Source organism: Trichomycterus rosablanca, chromosome 26, assembly GCF_030014385.1.
Source record: "Trichomycterus rosablanca isolate fTriRos1 chromosome 26, fTriRos1.hap1, whole genome shotgun sequence".
Lineage (NCBI taxonomy): Eukaryota > Metazoa > Chordata > Actinopteri > Siluriformes > Trichomycteridae > Trichomycterus > Trichomycterus rosablanca.
Genome location: NC_086013.1, coordinates 14,578,361 through 14,596,584, shown reverse-complemented (window position 1 = coordinate 14,596,584; position 18,224 = coordinate 14,578,361). Strand labels below are relative to the sequence as shown.

The following is an 18,224-nucleotide window of genomic DNA, read 5'->3' as shown; positions in this document are numbered from 1 at the left end:
GCGAGTCTGGACCTGCTGTTTGTGTATATTACTGTATATTTTGCTTAATAAGTGTGTTCTCTCTCTTTATATTTACTGTATATATATATACTGTATATATACTGTATATATATATATATATATATATATACACACACACACACACACACTATATGCTAATTTAATAATCATTTACATTTTCGGACTTTATCCAAAGCGACGTACAGTATAAAACAACAGATATTACATTTACTGCATTTAGCAGACACTTTTATCCAGCCCCGGTTCTGGACTGCTTTGCTTGGGGGGGCAAAGACACAATTTGGGGGGGCAATGCCCCCCTCAGCCCCCCCTAGCCCCGGTTCTGGACTGCTTTGCTTGGGGGGGCAAAGACACAATTTGGGGGGGCAATGCCCCCCTCAGCCCCCCCTAGCCCCGGTTCTGGACTGCTTTGCTTGGGGGGGCAAAGACACAATTTGGGGGGGCAATGCCCCCCTCAGCCCCCCCCCCCCAGCGCCGGCCCTGCTTTTATCCAAAGCGACTTACAGTACTTTCATATCGTCTAAGCAATTGTAGGTTAAGGACCTTGCTCAAGGGCCCAACAGTAGCAACATGTCAGTGGTGTGGCTTGAACCAGTGACCTTTTGATTACTAGTTTGATTCCAGTATCTTAACCACTAGGCTAAAACTGCCCTCCAATCAGGTTTGCTCCTCTACTTTACCTTACTTTGGGCCTTCCACAAATTGTTTCAACAAAGTTAAGAGCATATTATATATATTTTGAGAATTGATTTTATATAACTACAATCAATTGGTGAATTAGTGAAACTAATTAATTAAAAATAAATAAAACCGTATTAAAACGTCGACATTATGATAACCTTGTTGGGAAGGAGTCGACTCTGCTTTGGTATGCTTTGAACCGGAGAACCGATTCATATAAATTGACTCCCAGTCACATACCGCTGGTCATCCACAGCGTTGCCTGTTTGTGTGCCGGAGCTCCCATTTAAATCTCCCAGTGAATTTTACCGCCTGCTACTGGTGGCACTGAGTGAACTCCAGCGTCCTGCCTCCAGTTTTCACAAGTTTCTGAGAAGTTGAGACGTGTGTACAGCTTCATTCTCGGGCAGAGACGTTTGGACACTAACATGTCTTCTAATACAAACCTGCCGAGCATGAAGAGAACTGTGGAGCAGCTCAGGGTCGAGGCGAGTGTGGAGCGCATTAAAGTGAGTTCAGTGCTTAAAAACTTATATTTTATACTTGTCACTATAAATAAACTGAATTGCAACGTGCACCGTTTAATACATTAAAATGTATACATAGCATCTGTTGCTTCAAGTTTATTTACAGTTATGCTTAAAATATGTCAGTATAAAGAGGCATAAAGTCACCCAACATCAATGTGAAAGACTGATGATGTCCAGATGCATCAAGTTGTGATTGCAAATATTTTTAATTCACGAAATACTGAAGATCAAAGATTAGTCTGATTTTTAACAATGTATACTGTAAGTATATTACTTCACTTCATTCAATAAATGCATGATCTTCAGAACTGTATGCAAAACAGTATTAAAAATACAATAATTTATTGCTTTAGAATAATTGGTTTTAATGCTAATCATGCAGCCCTAAGAACACCCATTCTACCCCCTGCATGTAAAAACACTTTCTGATGTTTCTCAGTCTGAAGTAACAACAGGTAGAGGGACATTTTTATTTAAAGTTAGAGAAAAAACAAGACTTAGACGTAGAACACTATAGTTAAGACCCTCTGTTTCTTATTTATTTTGCATTAATGAAATGCAAACTTCATAATTTATCACCACTCAAGTGTTTGACAGCACCATACATTGAATTATAAAATTATTTTAGTTTTACTAAGTGTGACCGTTTGTCCAATTTTAATACTTTTACTATGTTCACACAGCTACTATGACTCACTGCAGTTTGCTTAAATCAGCTAGCTAGCGACATTCCAGCTTCTGAATTGGTTTATAGGATACAATATTAGAAAAACAATATACACAACAATTATGTACAGGGACTTTATATTATGTGTTAATTGATCCCAATGCAGTTTTCTCATTTGCATGCAAAATGCTATCTGGATTAGTTCATTTTAACTGTAATCCCAATGGGAATAGCTGGATGTTGCAAGGTCCTCTTACATATACACCATAATAATAATAATAACAATAATAATAATAACATACAAACAGCAATGACGTCTTAGGAGGCCATTCTGCATGAGGATTTGTATACTGATTTGCATTTGAACAATGTTACTTTTCAGATCAGTAATAATTGTGGGAAGAAGGATGGATGGTAAACATTTGCATGTAGCACACCAGTGGTTCCTTAAAAAGACATTGACTGTACATATAAACGCAGTAGTGTGTTCAGTTAAAAAACACCATGTTAATACCACTTTACACAACGTTAGTAGACGACAATACACAAATTATGCACAAAGTGCTTAATTGCATCTTTTGTTGGCATTCTGTGTTGGACTTCAGATCTGAAGGGTGTGTATATGTTTAAAAGTGTGTGTGTGTGTGTGTGTGTGTGTGTGTGTGTGTGTGTGTGTGTAGGTGTCTGAAGCGGCAAAAGAGCTGCTGCATTACTGCCTTCAAAATGCCACTAAAGACGCCCTCCTGGTTGGTGTTCCAGCGGGCAGCAACCCCTTCCGAGAACCTCGTTCATGTTCCATTTTTTAGGCACAAGGTACCAACCCTAGTAATTAAAACTGACTGTTCTGACTATAAAACAGTAATATTAGAACATGTTTTTTGTCGTTGTATTTGTATGTATTTTGACATAAATGAATTTGTTATGGTGAATAATGTTCAAAAATATTCTATAGCACGTTTCTTGCAATATCATATTTCTGCCAAAAAGGTCTCCAGATCCTCAAAAGTTATGTAGTGCAGCGTTAACATTTCTTACATTGTGTTTTAGGGGTTATATAGTTTGCATATTTAAATGTTGTAAATATTTTATTTTAACCAATCTCAGGATACTTGTTGTGTCCACTTTGGTCACCACTATATTGTTAGCTTATTAAGCATGCATTGTCTCAGAAACTACACACTGATGCACTTGTGAGGTATTTTTATCCCAGCGTTTTGGACATGTATCCTGTCCCCTCCGCTTTAAACAAGGCTGCTTCACTAAATCAACAGGAAGTTGGAGACCGGGCGAATGAGATATGAAAGATTCAGTGGTTTACATGAAGTGCAGAAGTGGCATGTACTGCATGTAAGAGTCAGCTAGGGAATACACAGTACAATTAGTAAATCGTAGCTCCACAGGAAAAAAAATTTAATTTGTGTAATTTCTCCCTCTGTAAACCATAACTACTAACTTCCTTATTCCACTACTAACTGTGTACACTTGAGTTTGTGAAGAATTGTTGACATTTCACCTAAAAATAAGCCCACATGGTTATTGTTCAGTTCAAGACCTTTAACACAATCTGGGTGGAAAGCTTAATGTCCTTTCATCATTAGAGTAAAGGCATCTGAACATGTAACACTTCAGTAGGTTTCCCTCTACAATAAAACCAATTTGTCCCTCTGTAATATTATTATAACTCATTCCACACTAATCCCTGAACACTGCTCCTCTCCTGTTCCTCACATATGCTGCATTTATCCAGGTGCTCAAACTGTTGGCACTGAACTACATGATGCTGCTTTTAGTAAATGTGATTTATTTGTGTCAGGTTAGCATACATTTCTGTTCATTGTAATGCAATTCTGTATAAGCAAGTCAGAAATTGTAGATATGGATGAAGTTAAAGGCAGATTGCACAACCCAAGCCTGGGTTTAGACTCAGGAAGTCTGACTTCTGCTCTTGACCAGAAGAACTGCAAGGTTGTGTTTAATTTGTGGTGTCAAACAGCATGTGGTTTTAGGTTATATTTAGTCTTGTAGGAAAGCTTGGGTAATTTGTTCCTTTGCCTCTCCCTACATTATGGTCTGGCAAACTAAAATAAAATGCTTAAAATATTACTAAAACAGATGGGAAAATAATGTCCAGTTTTCTTTTTTTCCCCACAGGACTCGTGTTGGTGGACTCCTGGAAATGTGTCACTATGCAAGGACAGAGTCTGATGTGTTTTAAATAAACAATGTATATTTATTAATGAATTTATGTGGAAAATACATGTTACAACAAATAGTTCATGCTGTATGGTGTGATCTGAACATGTTCTGAAATCTGAGAAGTTAAAAGAGTTAAAATATTAGGCCACGTACAGCTAATTTTTTTTTCATTTTTTTTTTTTCAGTTTATTAAAAATGTATTTTTTTAATTCTTGGATTTTTTCCTAGACATGTCACACAAGACCAGTTTTAATCCCTCACTAAGTTGGATATAAATTATTCTGAGATTAAGCTACTACTCTTAAGATTTTCTTAAACTTCCCGCTTTTTAGTGCCAGAGTGGTGTTATCCACAGATAAATGTCTTAAACTTTATTTAACAACCTAAATATTAAAAAGGTACTCCAGAAATATGCTTACCATTTAATTTAGCTTTTTTGAAAGTGTTGTAAGGCTCTATCTTTTATGAAACATGATACGTACCTGATTATTGTGTTTTTTGGTGTTAGAACTTTCATTAATGGCTCTAAAAGTCAGACATTTCATTGTTCAAATGGCATTAAATGTTTTGAAAGGAAAAGAACTTGTAAATAAACAAAGATGTGATGACTTCTAATGTATTCACCACTTCTGTTGTTCTAGTACATTCTAGGGAAATACACTCAAGATTTGACAATCCAAACACTTGATGCTTTAACAGTGCTCTCATTAAACCGTTTAAACCCTTCCTCAGACACTTTAGCTAATGGGAGCTTTTAAGTGAAAGGAAGTCAGTGGTTTCCTGATGCTAATCATGAACTGGCTAATCTACAAACTGAAAGCTAATGGACATGTGTGGAGATGAGGTCCATAAAGGCTTGTTAGAATACACCACATGCCCACCCATGCCAGTCTTTTTAATCCGTCTTAGAGCATCAACAGTCAAACAAAACATGAAATCTTTTATGGTAGGTCTGTAGCCTAGCCCACTCACTTTTGGAAGTGTTCGGTTGAAGTAATTGCTGTTTAATGTGGCATGTATAGATGTAGCATAATCTTTTTAATTCAATAAATAGAAAAATCAATAAGAGACTGTTTTCTCGTGTGGGTCTTAACATTTTACTATGAAAATGTTGGATGGTTTGTTAAGAATTAAGAGCACCAGTATAGACTTAAATTTGTGATTTTGAAATTAATTTAGATGAACAAAATGTGGTGTAAACTGCATGAATCCATGAACCCAACCTGTCTGGAGTCAGTGTCAACTGTTCAGGCTGCTTGTGGTGGTGTAATGGTGTGGGGAGTACCTAATGAGTGTCACTGAAATGCCATTCACCACGGGGAGCATTTGAGGAGACAATCCACCATCCGCATGTTTTTGGGAAGTGGGGGAGAAAACCTAAACTCCTGAGAGACAGTAAATGGAAACAAGTATTAAATCCATTGGTTATATGAATGAGAGTTGTAGGCCTATGCAGAATCCTTATTCATTAAAATGATTATTGCATGTAACTGCTAAAAAAAACTCACCTAAAACAGAAATTTGGGTAGATCTTGAATACTCATATTTATCAATAGAACGAGTTTTTTAAAAGACATAAGATAACACAAACTTCTTTATTCCACAGGCTGTACATTTAAACTATTAATAGAATAAATTAAAAACCAGGGCAAATGAAAAAACCTAAACTATGGCATTACAAATAAATGGCAAAGGGGGTAACAGGCACAATCAGCTGATGGCTCCAAGGAGTGTTCAGTGGAAAAATAGTAAGGTTGGAGAACTTAAGGAACAAAATATATCAAATTCAAGAGCACAAAAGATGTTTGTTTACTGTAGATATATAGGCCTATGAAAACTTAACAAATCATGGAACTTGACCAGGGGTGTCCAAACTTTTGCATAAGACTATATTTACTGCACAGTGCCTACCACTGTGTAGGTTTATGAAATTGTATATGTTCAAGGTGGCACTGTATCTGGTGGTGCAGGTGATGGAGTGGGTGCCACACAAAAACATGGACTTGCGGGTCGTGGATTCGATTCCAGCCTAATCTGTGTTTTTATCAAGTTATGCAGTTTCCTTACACCTTTCAAAACACGCAGGCTAAACTAAAGTGCCCCCTATTGAATGCATGCGTGAGTGCTTGATGCTCCACGGTGGACTGGTGCACTGTTCAGGGTGTGTGTGTGTGTGTGTGTGTGTGTGTGTGTGTGTGTGTGTGTAGGGTTGCGTTTAGTAATTCCAAGTGGCGCTGGACCCACCGCGACCCTTTAGAAAATTAAATGAGTGATAAGATACGTATATCATTGCGCCATCTAGTGTACATGTGAAATAACACACACACGTGTATTCATTTCGTAAACTGTTTTTTGCACAGGCACAGGCTCCGCTTGACGGAGGTCTTAGATTTCCCACCCGTTTTGCGACGAACCCGCCTTTTTAGGATGTTTATTGTTTAATGTAACTACTGAATATACATTTTTAGCTTGTTTAAAATTAAATTAAAAGTTTTACAATGTAAATGTGATTTAAAACAACCGAAAAATCTGAATAAGACTATAAATCTTTCGCAGCGACTTTACAGCTGACCAATCAGCGAACGAGCTGGGAGTGGGTGTGGCTTTTCAGCCAATCCTAGCACAGAAGGCGGGCTTTGTATGAAAACAGGTGGGAAGAATAAAGCTGGTCAGACACGTGGGTTGAGCTGCCTGAGGGAGAGAAACATGGCCAGCTTAACTTATGACGGCTGTAATTTCTTCAGACAAAGACTGATTTTATCCACACTGAGCGGAAAAAGACTGAAGATCAAAAATATCAGATCCAGTGATGATAATCCGGGACTCCGAGGTAAGTTTTCTACCAATAATAAATGCTGTTGAGTTGTGTGTTGTGCTAGTATGGTTGTGACGTCGTTTCAGAAGAGCAGTTGTTCAGCTAGCCTAGCTTTCAGTGATGAGGTAAACAACAACAACAACTGAGAAAAAAGTGGAACAGATAAAAGAATAGAATAGGTATTTATTTATTAGGATTTTAACGTCGTGTTTTACACACTTTGGTTACATTCATGACAGGACAGGTAATTTACTCGATACACAAGATTCATCATGGACAATTTTGTATCTCCAATTCACCTCAGGGCGGCACGGTTGGTAGCACTGTCACCTCACAGCAACAAGGTCCTGGGTTCGAACTTCGATCCCAGGGCGGGTCCTTTCTGTGTGGAGTTTGCATGTTCTCCCCGTGTCTGCGTGAGTTTTCCTGTGGGAGCTCCGGTTTCCTCTCACCGTCCAGAAACATGCAGTCAGGTTAATTGGAGACACTGATTTGCCCTATAGGTGAATGTGTGTGTGTGTGTGTGTGTGTGTGTGTGTGTGTGTGTGTGTGTGTGTGTGTGTGAGATGGACTGGCGCCCTGTCCAGGGTGTTACTGTGTGCCTTGCGCCCATTTTAAAGCTGGGATAGCATGTCTGAGCTGTTTACATTCCTCATGCTGGACACATTCTAGACATGCTTCTAAAATCTTTCACTCCCCCACTGTTTTTTATCACTAAGTTTGGAATGCAGTTTCTTTCAACTTCAAAATTTGTTTTTTCCTCCTAACAGATTTTGAAGCGAGTTTTATCAGGCTTCTGGACAAGGTGACCAACGGCACCAAAGTTGAAATTAATCAGACAGGTAAGTTTAAACAGCTTAAACTTTTGCACTACACCTTGGACATGCCCCTCACATGTTCATGCACATGTTCCATTCAGTAGTGCCAACGGCTGATCATGAAATCCCCTGCTCCAGCTCCCATTAAACACATGCTTACAACATATGGAACTTTTAAAACGTTGCTTTCTATGTTTGGCACCATGGCATGATCTGCAGAGATCTATACTAGTCATTACATAGCTGCAGACTGTTTGAGTGCTGCTATTTCTGAGTGTGAAACAGGAGGAATTAAAATTCACCTGTCTCATAAATACAATTACAATTGTATGCATCATCTCAATGTCCTAATGTGTGCTGAGAATGGACACCAACACCTCCAGCCTGAACTGTTGATGCAATGCAGGTTGGCCCATGCATTCATGATGCTTAGGTTAAAGTCTAACATCTGTTATTACACAGAGCATAATTTTGATTTATCATATCAGTTTCATTGAGCCTGTGCCCACTATAGCCTCAGATTTAGGAAGCTGAATCAATATGGGCTTCTGCGTTTGTAGGGCATCCACTTAAAGGTTCATCTGACCTCTGTAATCTACAAGGCTACACTAGGCATGAGTGTACCTGACTTTATAGTTTAAGCTGAGAAAAATTGCTCTGTGTGATACATTTCAGTTTTTGCTGCAGCATTCACAATGCTGTTTTAGTTTTATTTGCTTAATTAAAGTGAATTCTTTTTGTGTTGTTTTTCTAAGGAACTCAACTGTTTTATCAACCTGGCCTGCTGTATGGAGGAAATGTGGAGCATGAGTGTAGCACTCAGCGCTCTGTTGGGTATTACCTGGAGGCGCTCATCATGCTGGCACCATTTATGAAGAAACCTCTCAAAGCTGTCCTGAAAGGGGTCACCAATGACCCAGCAGACCCTTCAGTGAGTAACTCCTCAGTATAGAAATATTATTGAGTTAATAAGGTAAGTTACATGAACATTGCAAGAGCTCGACCTCTTCTGAACTGTGTTCTTTGTTCTGCAGGTAGATTTACTGAAAGCCACTGCAGTTCCTCTGATGAAGAAGTTTGGGATTGATGGAGAGGGTCTGGAAATCAAGGTATGGTTTTATGACACCTCATAGCATGGCTTTAATCGTCACTTCACAGAACACGTCTTTAATGCTCCATGTGAGTTTGTTGGTTGTTTTGGTTGAGAGTTTCTCTCGCCACAGTAGAATTCAAGAATTCATGTCATGACTGATAAATTACTTCTAATGCCAAGTTCACACTACACGACTTTCCAAGTCGTCAGGTCGCTGTACAGTTCACACTACACGACTGAATCTCTTGCACTCGGGAGTCTTTCAGTCGGTGTGTATTTCACACTACACGACTGATCGGCGATAGGGGGTTTCACACTACACCATCCATCACCAACTGGAATCGCAGGCGAGCTTCTCTGGTCTCCTTTTTCTTCTTCTTTACAAAAACACACGTGAGAAGTGACGAGGGTTTTAATGACACCACGTCCAAAAATGCACGTCAGCAAGTAGCGAGTGATCAAAGTGTTTGTGGTCTGATGTGCAGCGTAAAATCAAAGAGGAAAAATAAATGAATCTGAGTGGATTTGGCAACACAAACAGTATATGGCTTGTTCTGTAGTAAAGTGGATGTTAATTAATAATTTTGTAATGCTGCGTGGGTGTTATGTTTTGTAGAGGACGATCAAATCAGAAATACTACGTGTGTGTGCCGGTGTATCCTGATATAAACTATATCCTCTTCTGCATTTCCCTTCACGCCGTATCCTGCGTTCTCATTGGCTGTTCGACATGTCACTCATTCCCAGTTGCCCGTCTGAGATCAGATATCTGACGTGCTAGAAAACTCGATCCGGTCGCCGAGCGGTCGGCGAGCCGGTCGGGTCGAGTTGTTGGATAGTTCACACTTGGCGACTGAGAGCCGAGTTTTGATCGCCGAGTGAACGTTGAGTTGCTCCCGACCCGGAAAATCAATCGCCGACCAGTCGCCGAGCGAAAATCAGGGCAAAAATCGTGTAGTGTGAACTAGGCATAAGCAGCTTGTAGATTACTTTTGTTAGCTTGTAGGTTGGAAAACAATTCTTGTAAGATCCACACAAATATGTTTGGTCCAACAACCCAATATAAATTGACATAACTGTAAGCTGGATAACACAAGTCAGAATTTCAAAGCTGAAGTACTTTCATGTGGGCTTTGTTTTGCATAACATTCCCGTTTTGTTTTTGTCTGGCTGTCAGGTTGTGAGGAGAGGCGTGGCACCTGGTGGAGGAGGAGAAGTCCATTTTTCCTGTCCTGTCAGACGGACCATTAAACCTGTTCAGTTTATTGACCCAGGCAAGATCAAAAGGATCAGAGGAACAGCGTATCCTTTACCTGGACCAGCTATATAATCTCATGACGTCTGCAAATCTATAAATACCATAGTGCAGTTTTTTAGAATACAACAGATATAAAGGTTAATGGCAGCTCAGTCTAGCTCTTACTTTTTTGTTTGAATGGCATTATTTTTTGCATTTCCATGTAGTGGTAGTTTGGAAATTTGTTTTAGTTTGAACCCTTGACACCAACGGATGTTAGATTCTCTGTGCGAGTGTCTCCTCAGATGGCCAACAGAATAGTGGACTCTGCCAGAAGCATCTTAAATAAATTCATTCCAGATATTTACATCTACACAGACCACATGAAAGGAGCCAGTTCAGGAAAGTAAGCACATGCCTATTGGTTTTGTTCTCATGAAATGGGCACTGAATGGATAGGAACATTAGATTCAGTTTTGTTTTTAAGCAGTATATCAGGGGCATTAATGTGGACATGTCCACAATTAGAATAATCTTCACTTTTTTGGGAAGGCTTTTCATGCCAATTTAGAATGCATCTGTGGAAATTTGTGCCTATTTAGTTAAAAGAATGTCTGTGATGTCAGGCAGTAATGCTGGACATGAAGGCCTGACTTTCAGGTGATGTTATGGATAACCCATACAGCTGCATATTAAAGTCTAGTTTTGGAATGGGATTTCCACATACCTTGGCCATAGGTTTAGATGGTTCATAGTGTTTGATACTTTGTGCTTTGCTTTGGTAAGCTATTATGAACCTGAAACAGGCTTATACAATTAAAATTTGCATTGAGTATATTCAGATCAGATGAAATGTCTGAGCAGGTCTTTACTGTTGAATTGATGTTCAGGTCTCCAGGATTCGGACTGACCCTGGTGGCGGAGACTGTAAATGGGACATTTCTGAGTGCAGAGATGACATCAACCCCTCAGGGCCAAGGAGACCCAGTGCTTCCTGAAGAACTCGGCAAGAATTGTGCCAAGCTGCTTCTGGAGGAGATCTACAGGGTGAGTGCTGACCATGGCTTGGTAGTTCTAGATCTAGATTGTGAGGCACTTACATGCCAGGAACAAAAAAACAAAACAAACCAGTCCTAAAGAAGAAGCTGCTGAAACATTCAAGACATTGTCCACAGTCAGCAAGTGTCACATTAACAGGGGCTAGAAGTGCAAAAAAAAAACCTTGCTGTTGCTTTTTTTTATTGTCCGTGTGATGAACAACAAACTTTTGTTGAGCTTCATTCTGCACATCAGCCTCTAAACTCATTATGATAAAATGCTTGCTGGAGTGTGCACAGTTTTGTGCTTAATTTGTTTTACAATGGATAAAACTATTGCTTAAATTTGATACCATGATATTTTCTGTAACCACGTGGAAATAGACATAGCACGATGTGAAGAGATATTAGATATGCAGTTATGTAGTAATTAGGATTAGATATTTAGTCTGTAGATGTTGGGAGACTAAAACAGAAATTCTGTGGACTGTGGTGTGCAGATGTGTTTTCTAATTTTTTTCAGACAGACTGGAACTGCCATTAATGAGCATCTCTCAGCCGTTCTGTCAGAGCCATGTGAGTCGGGTTAGAGAAATGAATCTGGTGATGCCTCTTGTTTTGAATGCAGAGTGTTGTTGTGCACAACCAGCTTCTGTATTGGTTGAATTTGGAGGCCGTGGAGTTGTGGGGCAAATAGACCAGAGCAGTGTATAGTTAATATTTAAAGGTGTGGGATCTCAGACACACTTCAGGACCACCAGCTCAGCTTGTGAGTGAGTGAATGTGTGTTTGTTTTGTGGTTAATCAGTGGCCCTACTGTCAGTCGTTGTAGTAAACAGCTTTTGGACATGGACACAAGTCTGGCTTTTAATGAAGCAGTTGGGGTAAACTGATGGAAGAAATGTAAGATCATTCTTTATTTATTTATTTTATTTAAACAGAATGTGTGCTTTCACGGTTGTACCCTAAATACTTGTTTTGGTAAATATTTTGCTTGTCTTGGGTCTAAAGGATCATAAGTTTGGAATTGTATTTAGATTGTAGGCAATTCTTTCATTTTTCATCAGGCCTAAATGACAGTGGAACATGGATGAGTGTGTTCATAGTCGAGCTTGGCTGAGCAAGCTGTGTGATGAAGCCCTGTAGAACAGTCCGTTACTCTAGTTTGGATAATTGGTTCAGGATTTTTGGGACTTTTCCACCGTACTGTTCAGGTGTGCTATGTCCTGGTGTAGCATATCACCATCAAGCTGTGGTGTTATTGGATCTTTTGATATTGGATATCTAGTTATGTTTTTGATTCTGATAGTAATAGTTGCAGTCCATTATGTACTGTGTATTTTATAAGGATTTAGACCAGTTTACAGCAATGAGAAGTGTGTATTGATGGAGGTAAGGTCTATTTATCAATTATTTGAAATCATGCTGCATTGTTCTGTTTATCCTCTGGTATTTGGTTTCTTACAGTGCAACTCTATATAGCTTCTTTTGCACTTTTTACACTGGTATTCTGGGCAAATGCGACACATTTTACAAATTTCTGACAATGTCCATTTTTATTTTTCATACTAAATGTGTTTCTAAATCGCACTAACTAAAACAGGGGATCGTCTATCGGCTATTGATCAACCAGATCTGTTTTCATTTCCAGGGTGGCTGTGTGGATTCAACCAATCAGAGTTTGGCTCTCCTGTACATGACGCTAGGCCAGCAAGATGTGTCCAAAATTCTTCTGGGTCCTCTCTCGCCCTACACGTGAGTCTTGTCTCTCTGTTCTTTGTCACAAAGTTCACAGTCTCCGTCACCACAGGAAGCAATAGTGTGAACGCCTCATAACGTTTTTGTGTGTGCGTGTGCACTCCTGTGCAAAAATTGGACCAATCCCAAAATAGCAGGAGCTTTCAATGGTGTAAACAAATCTGTAGCAAGACCCAAACAAGTACATAAAGTACCATGAGTTTAGCCTTTCTCTTTAAATTGATTTTTCACTGTGAATCACCTCACCAGTAGCTAAAACAACCCAATCCAAGCCATCTTCTTTCATAATTAACCAAGTTAGAGATGCAGTCACTGTTATGTTTCTCACCAGGTCTTTGAAGGCATATCTTTGGAGCATCACCATGCAACTCAAGTGTTTAATTAGAACATGGAAAGTTAGATTCAGAGTTGTTTAGCAGAATTTTCATGCTGGTCCTTAGTTTCTAGCTGCTGTGAGGAAAGTGGAGCTTGAAGCCCTTCCACTGTGAACTGTCCATTTTCAGTTATCATGGTACCGGTGCTGTGTCCTAATCAAGTACAGTACTATGATAACTGAAGATTGGCAGTGCCAACGCAATACTTTGGCTGAATTTAAGTTACATTCTGATACATGTTATTTTCATTTATTTAAATGAATGAACACATATATGGAAGCAAATGTATCAAAATAAGATTAGAATTTCTTTCTGATGTTGATGTACTTGAGTAGCCTTTTAGTATGTATGCACTGTGATGTTAGACTTTGTTCTTTATGTTTTCTATGACCTGCTCTGACTACACCCCCTTTTTCTTGAATGTTTTGATTTGCCACAGTATTTTTCTCCCCTGTACCCCACCGTGTTGTGCACACAATGTCCCAGGTCACGGTCACTCTTGACGCAGAGAGTTTGTTTGACTGAAGTGACCCCTGTGCTCATTTCAGATTTCCAGGGATGATTGTGTGAATGAGAGAGAGGGGTGGGTGGGTTTGGTTTTATGTTTGAGCGTGAAAGGCCAGTGAACTTGAGAATGTTAAAGCATGCTGTTTATCGATAACTAAAGAACATCTAGGAAAATAATACTGTTTAGTCAGAATTGACTAAACAGTTTATGTACTGTAAACAAGACATTTTAATTGAATGCATTTTGTGTCCTGTAGGATCGAGTTCCTTCGGCACATACGTGACTTCTTCCAGATCATGTTCAAGATTGAGCAGCAGAAATTGGATGAAGATGAGCAGAAAGGGGGTGAGAAGGTGCTAATGACCTGTGTAGGAGCTGGTTACACGAACATCAGCAAAACAATAAAATAAAGACTGGACGCCCTAGAGCTGTGTGTCAAATCGATTACATAGGATTGTGTGTATACGCTGAGAAATTCAACACACTGTGGTGTGACATTACTACAAGATTAATCAGAGCCACCAGGAATGAAGTTGAGAACCTTGGACACATTCTGCACTCAGTTAAGAAGTTCGAAGTCTTCGAAAGTTGATCTTCAAAACAGATGATGCACAAAGAGTAAACGCTTCAGTAAAGATACGAGTAAAGAGCTAGTTCAGAGTTAATGTCCACATTTTTTATATACCAGTTCCAAATTTCTTGTTGTTAACTGTATTAAAATACAAAGTAACTGTGTTGACTTTTGTAGAAAAAAAAATCATTTTAAAACTATAGTTTGCTGCAGATGTTTGTGCTTTTTTCTCTTTCCTTTTATTCAGACTTGTCTTCATATACTTAAACATTATTGGATTATACATGCTCAAACAACGGGATTATAGGCAACAGAACAGACAATTGCCAGACTAAGTGGTGCTAAGAAAAGACACCGTCTGGCATGCAGTTCAGTCCATGCTTTGGTCTTAATATCGTATTTCAGTTTTATAACTGTTTGCTCTGATTTCAGCACTGTAGTCTGTATCCTGGCATACTTGGCCTCTGCATTACTGAGGACAATGATACGACTACCACATCTACAAGAAGACAGTTTAAGTAGTTGTCTTTCCCCAGCTAAATCTTACTAAGTCATATTTGCGATCAGTAATGTCAGAACCTTTTGTATAGACTTGACTGAGATCACATTTTGCAAAAGTGATGATTTTACTTCTGCGATAGTTTTTTAAAATGTATTATTATTTACCCTGTTCATAGCTGCACTGTGTGTGTGATTGTGATGAAATGGTATGTAAGGTGGTTGCATCTTGCTTGTTTTTGAGCTCTATTATAGGGTGGCATGTATGTTTTTGCCCAGTGGTGCAGTCAGTTGTAGCCTAGTGGTTAAGGTGCTGGACTAGTAATCAAAAGGTCACTGGTTCAAGCCCCACCACTGCCAGGTTGCTACTGTTGGGCCCTTAAGCAAGGCCCTTAATTCCCAATTGCTTAGACAATACACGGTCACCGTACTCGCTTTGTCGCTTTGGATAAAAAGTGTCTGCTAAATGCCAAAAATGTAAATGTGCAGTCTGTTCATGAGAACAGATTCATAAAATGTGGAACGTTTTTATAAATAAACAAATATTTAATATGGTATATTTCATAATTGGCCAGGTCATTTAGGCACCTTTAAATAGTTGGACATTAAACGACATATAATATGTTGATTTGGTAATTATGAGGTAGAGTAAGACTTACATTGGTTACATTGGTACATTGGTTTATTTTGCTAACCTTTCCTTAAGTAACAATATCGGTTACTGAATAAAGAGTCGTTTGGAACACAAAAGAATCGACTCTTATAGTAATTTTGAGACGGTAGATATGACTCGGAAAAGATCCGGAATCACCATCACTTAGGCAGACCTGAGTATCAAACGACATGTAATATGTTGGTTTGTTAATTATATGGTAGAGTAAAGACATTTAAAATTATCTTAGTTTGATACTGCTAACCTTTTCTGCAGTCAAAAATAGCTGTTACTGAATAAAGAATCGTTTGGAACCCAATAAGAGTCGACTCATTGTAATTTGGAGCCGGTATATATATGACTCTGAAATGACCGTTACTGAGTTTTTTTAACGGTCAACTTTAAACCAACCAATCAAAACAGCGCAGGTATAAGGCGCGAGCTCAGTCAGCTATAAAAGTAACGGTCGGACGGCCGCAGGAAGGAGGCTCGGCGAGCTGAGGGTCGTAGGAGTGTAAGTTTGTAGTAGTTTTCCACTTAAAACTGCATATATTATTTGTGGTAAATAATAATATGTGGTAAATTATGTGTTTCACGTTAAGTTTCTTTACAATATTATGTTAACGTTTTTCATGAGTGGCAAAAATTGCTATAGTAAAAATTGCTATAGTAAAAAATGCTATAGTAATGGCAACAGGCTAGTTCAGGCCACTGTTGCCTACATCACAAAGATGATCAATTTGATGTTGTTTACTCACAGGCCAGCACAATGTCTCTTAGTTCTTAAAATAAGAGGGTGGAACGGTGGGCGCACAGCAAGAAGGTCCTGGGTTCAATCTGTGTTGAGTTTGCACGTTCTCCCCGTGTCTGAGTGGGTTTCCTCCGGCAGCTCCGGTTTTTTCTTGCAGTCCAAAAACATGCAAGTGAGGTGAATTGGAGATACACAGTTGTCCGTGACTGCGTTTGACATTAAACTTGTGAACTGATGAATCTTGTGTACCTGTCCTGTCATGAATGTAACCAAAGTGTAAAACATGGCGTTAAAATACTAACAAATAAATCAATAAATATAGAGATGAATTAATGGTTTGCTTCAAATGCTAATGATTCTAATATGCTTATATAATTAATAAGCTAAAATGACCAAGTATTTGTTTCCAACTGATGGATGTGCTTGTATTAAGAATGGAATAATTTCGATTTGAAGGTGCTTTGGACCTGATTTGGCAACAGGGGGCAGAATAGCTATACAGAATCTCCTACTGTGGATTATACTGTATTTTTTACAGTTCTGATCTCTGTTCTTCACTGTCCTCTAAGTGTTTTTGAACAAACCTCCCTTAAGTCCATCACTGATGTGGAATAAACCAGGAATACCCTGATCCTGCTCTCATGTAGCCTCAATTGGTCATTTCAAAGTGCTGCACCTATACACCAACTGTGCCAGATTAGGTGTGCAGATTAGAAATTAGAACCCTACAATTACAGGATTATCTAAAAGATGTTTGTTTATTAGAATTTTAATGTCATGTTTTACATTTTGGTTACATTCATGACAGGACAGGTTGTTACTCAGTACACAAGATTCATCAGTTCACAAGTTTAATGTCAAACACAGTCATGGACAATTTAGTATCTCCAAGTCAAGTCAACTTTATTTATATAGCGCTTTTTACAATATACATTGTCTCAAAGCAACTTTACAAAATCCAGGACCAACAGATACAAAAACCCCTGTTGAGCAAGCCGAGGGCGACTGTGGCAAGGAAAAACTCCCTGAAAATTACAGGAAGGAACCTTGAGAGGAACCAGACTCAGCAGGGCCCGTCCTTCTTGGGTGGCCTGGAGGATACTTTAAATAAATACACGATTTACACAAATCATACAAACACAGAATTAAATGATCTAAAAGTCATAACTGGTAATAAATAGATAAACAAACAATTAAATAATAATAGAGTTGTTATCCGCTCTAGTCTTCAATAAAGTCTGTAGTGATTCCTTGTCGTTGCAATTACTCCAGACCCGTCACATCTGACAGGAGCAGCATCGTTGTCCCGGCAGTCTCGACTTTAATCCTTAACCTCGGCGGGTAAACAGGTTTCCATCAGAATGCCCTCGGAAAAGCCCCTGACTGCCCCACCTGGGGATCGAACCCAGGACCTTCTTGCTGTGAGGCGACAGTGCTACCCACTAAGCCACCGTGTCGCTCATCCGAAAGAAAAATAATCTATATGTTAAAAGTAGTGAAGTAGACTCTTTCCACAGTGCTAACAGTCAATCCACCTCTTGTTGCTGTACATTACTGGCTGTAATTCAGTCACATCACTGCTGTTGAACACATTTACTCAGTCTAAAATTCATCTGCTGTGTTTGAATTCTGATTAGACAACTTGAGATGCTTGTGTACTCGATTCTTTTCCTGAGTTTAAGAGTCTACCACTGCTGGTGAAGAATTGTGTGCATACTGTGTGTAAAGGAGAGACGCTTTCCTGTTTAGCATACTTTACGCACTCATTGGTATCTTGCGGGTTTACACTGACATATGGGAGCTGTTAAAGTTTGTGTGTTTTGTTGTGCAGCGGTTTTACAAGGTCTGTCGTAAATTAGGACTGGGCCTGCAGTCATGTGACCGCTCTGTTTCAGTTTAAGTTGAAGTTCTGAAGAGATTTTTAAGCTTTGGCTTTGCAGGTGTCGGAAGTACTTTAGATTTTTTTACAGTTTTATACGATTTTGCATTTGCAGTGAAGCTGGGCGGCTTCTGCCAA

At 39.1% G+C, this 18,224-nt stretch overlaps 2 protein-coding genes across 2 annotated transcripts; both read left to right on the top strand.

Annotated features, from left to right (window-relative positions):
- Positions 1 to 985: 985 nt before the first annotated feature.
- Positions 986 to 5,161, top strand: gng10 (guanine nucleotide binding protein (G protein), gamma 10). The gene is made up of 3 exons (XM_062988321.1): positions 986 to 1,211; positions 2,580 to 2,712; positions 4,051 to 5,161. The coding sequence occupies exons 1-2, from the start codon at positions 1,131 to 1,133 to the stop codon at positions 2,703 to 2,705; spliced, it is 207 nt and encodes a 68-aa protein (XP_062844391.1). The 5' UTR covers positions 986 to 1,130; the 3' UTR covers positions 2,706 to 2,712; positions 4,051 to 5,161.
- Positions 5,162 to 6,782: 1,621 nt separating this feature from the next.
- rcl1 (RNA terminal phosphate cyclase-like 1) lies at positions 6,783 to 15,361 on the top strand. Its single transcript, XM_062989098.1, has 9 exons — positions 6,783 to 6,925; positions 7,681 to 7,752; positions 8,484 to 8,659; positions 8,763 to 8,837; positions 9,999 to 10,123; positions 10,339 to 10,464; positions 10,949 to 11,105; positions 12,747 to 12,850; positions 13,992 to 15,361. Exons 1-9 carry the CDS (start codon positions 6,802 to 6,804, stop codon positions 14,143 to 14,145), a joined length of 1,113 nt encoding a protein of 370 aa, XP_062845168.1. The 5' UTR covers positions 6,783 to 6,801; the 3' UTR covers positions 14,146 to 15,361.
- Positions 15,362 to 18,224: the final 2,863 nt, after the last annotated feature.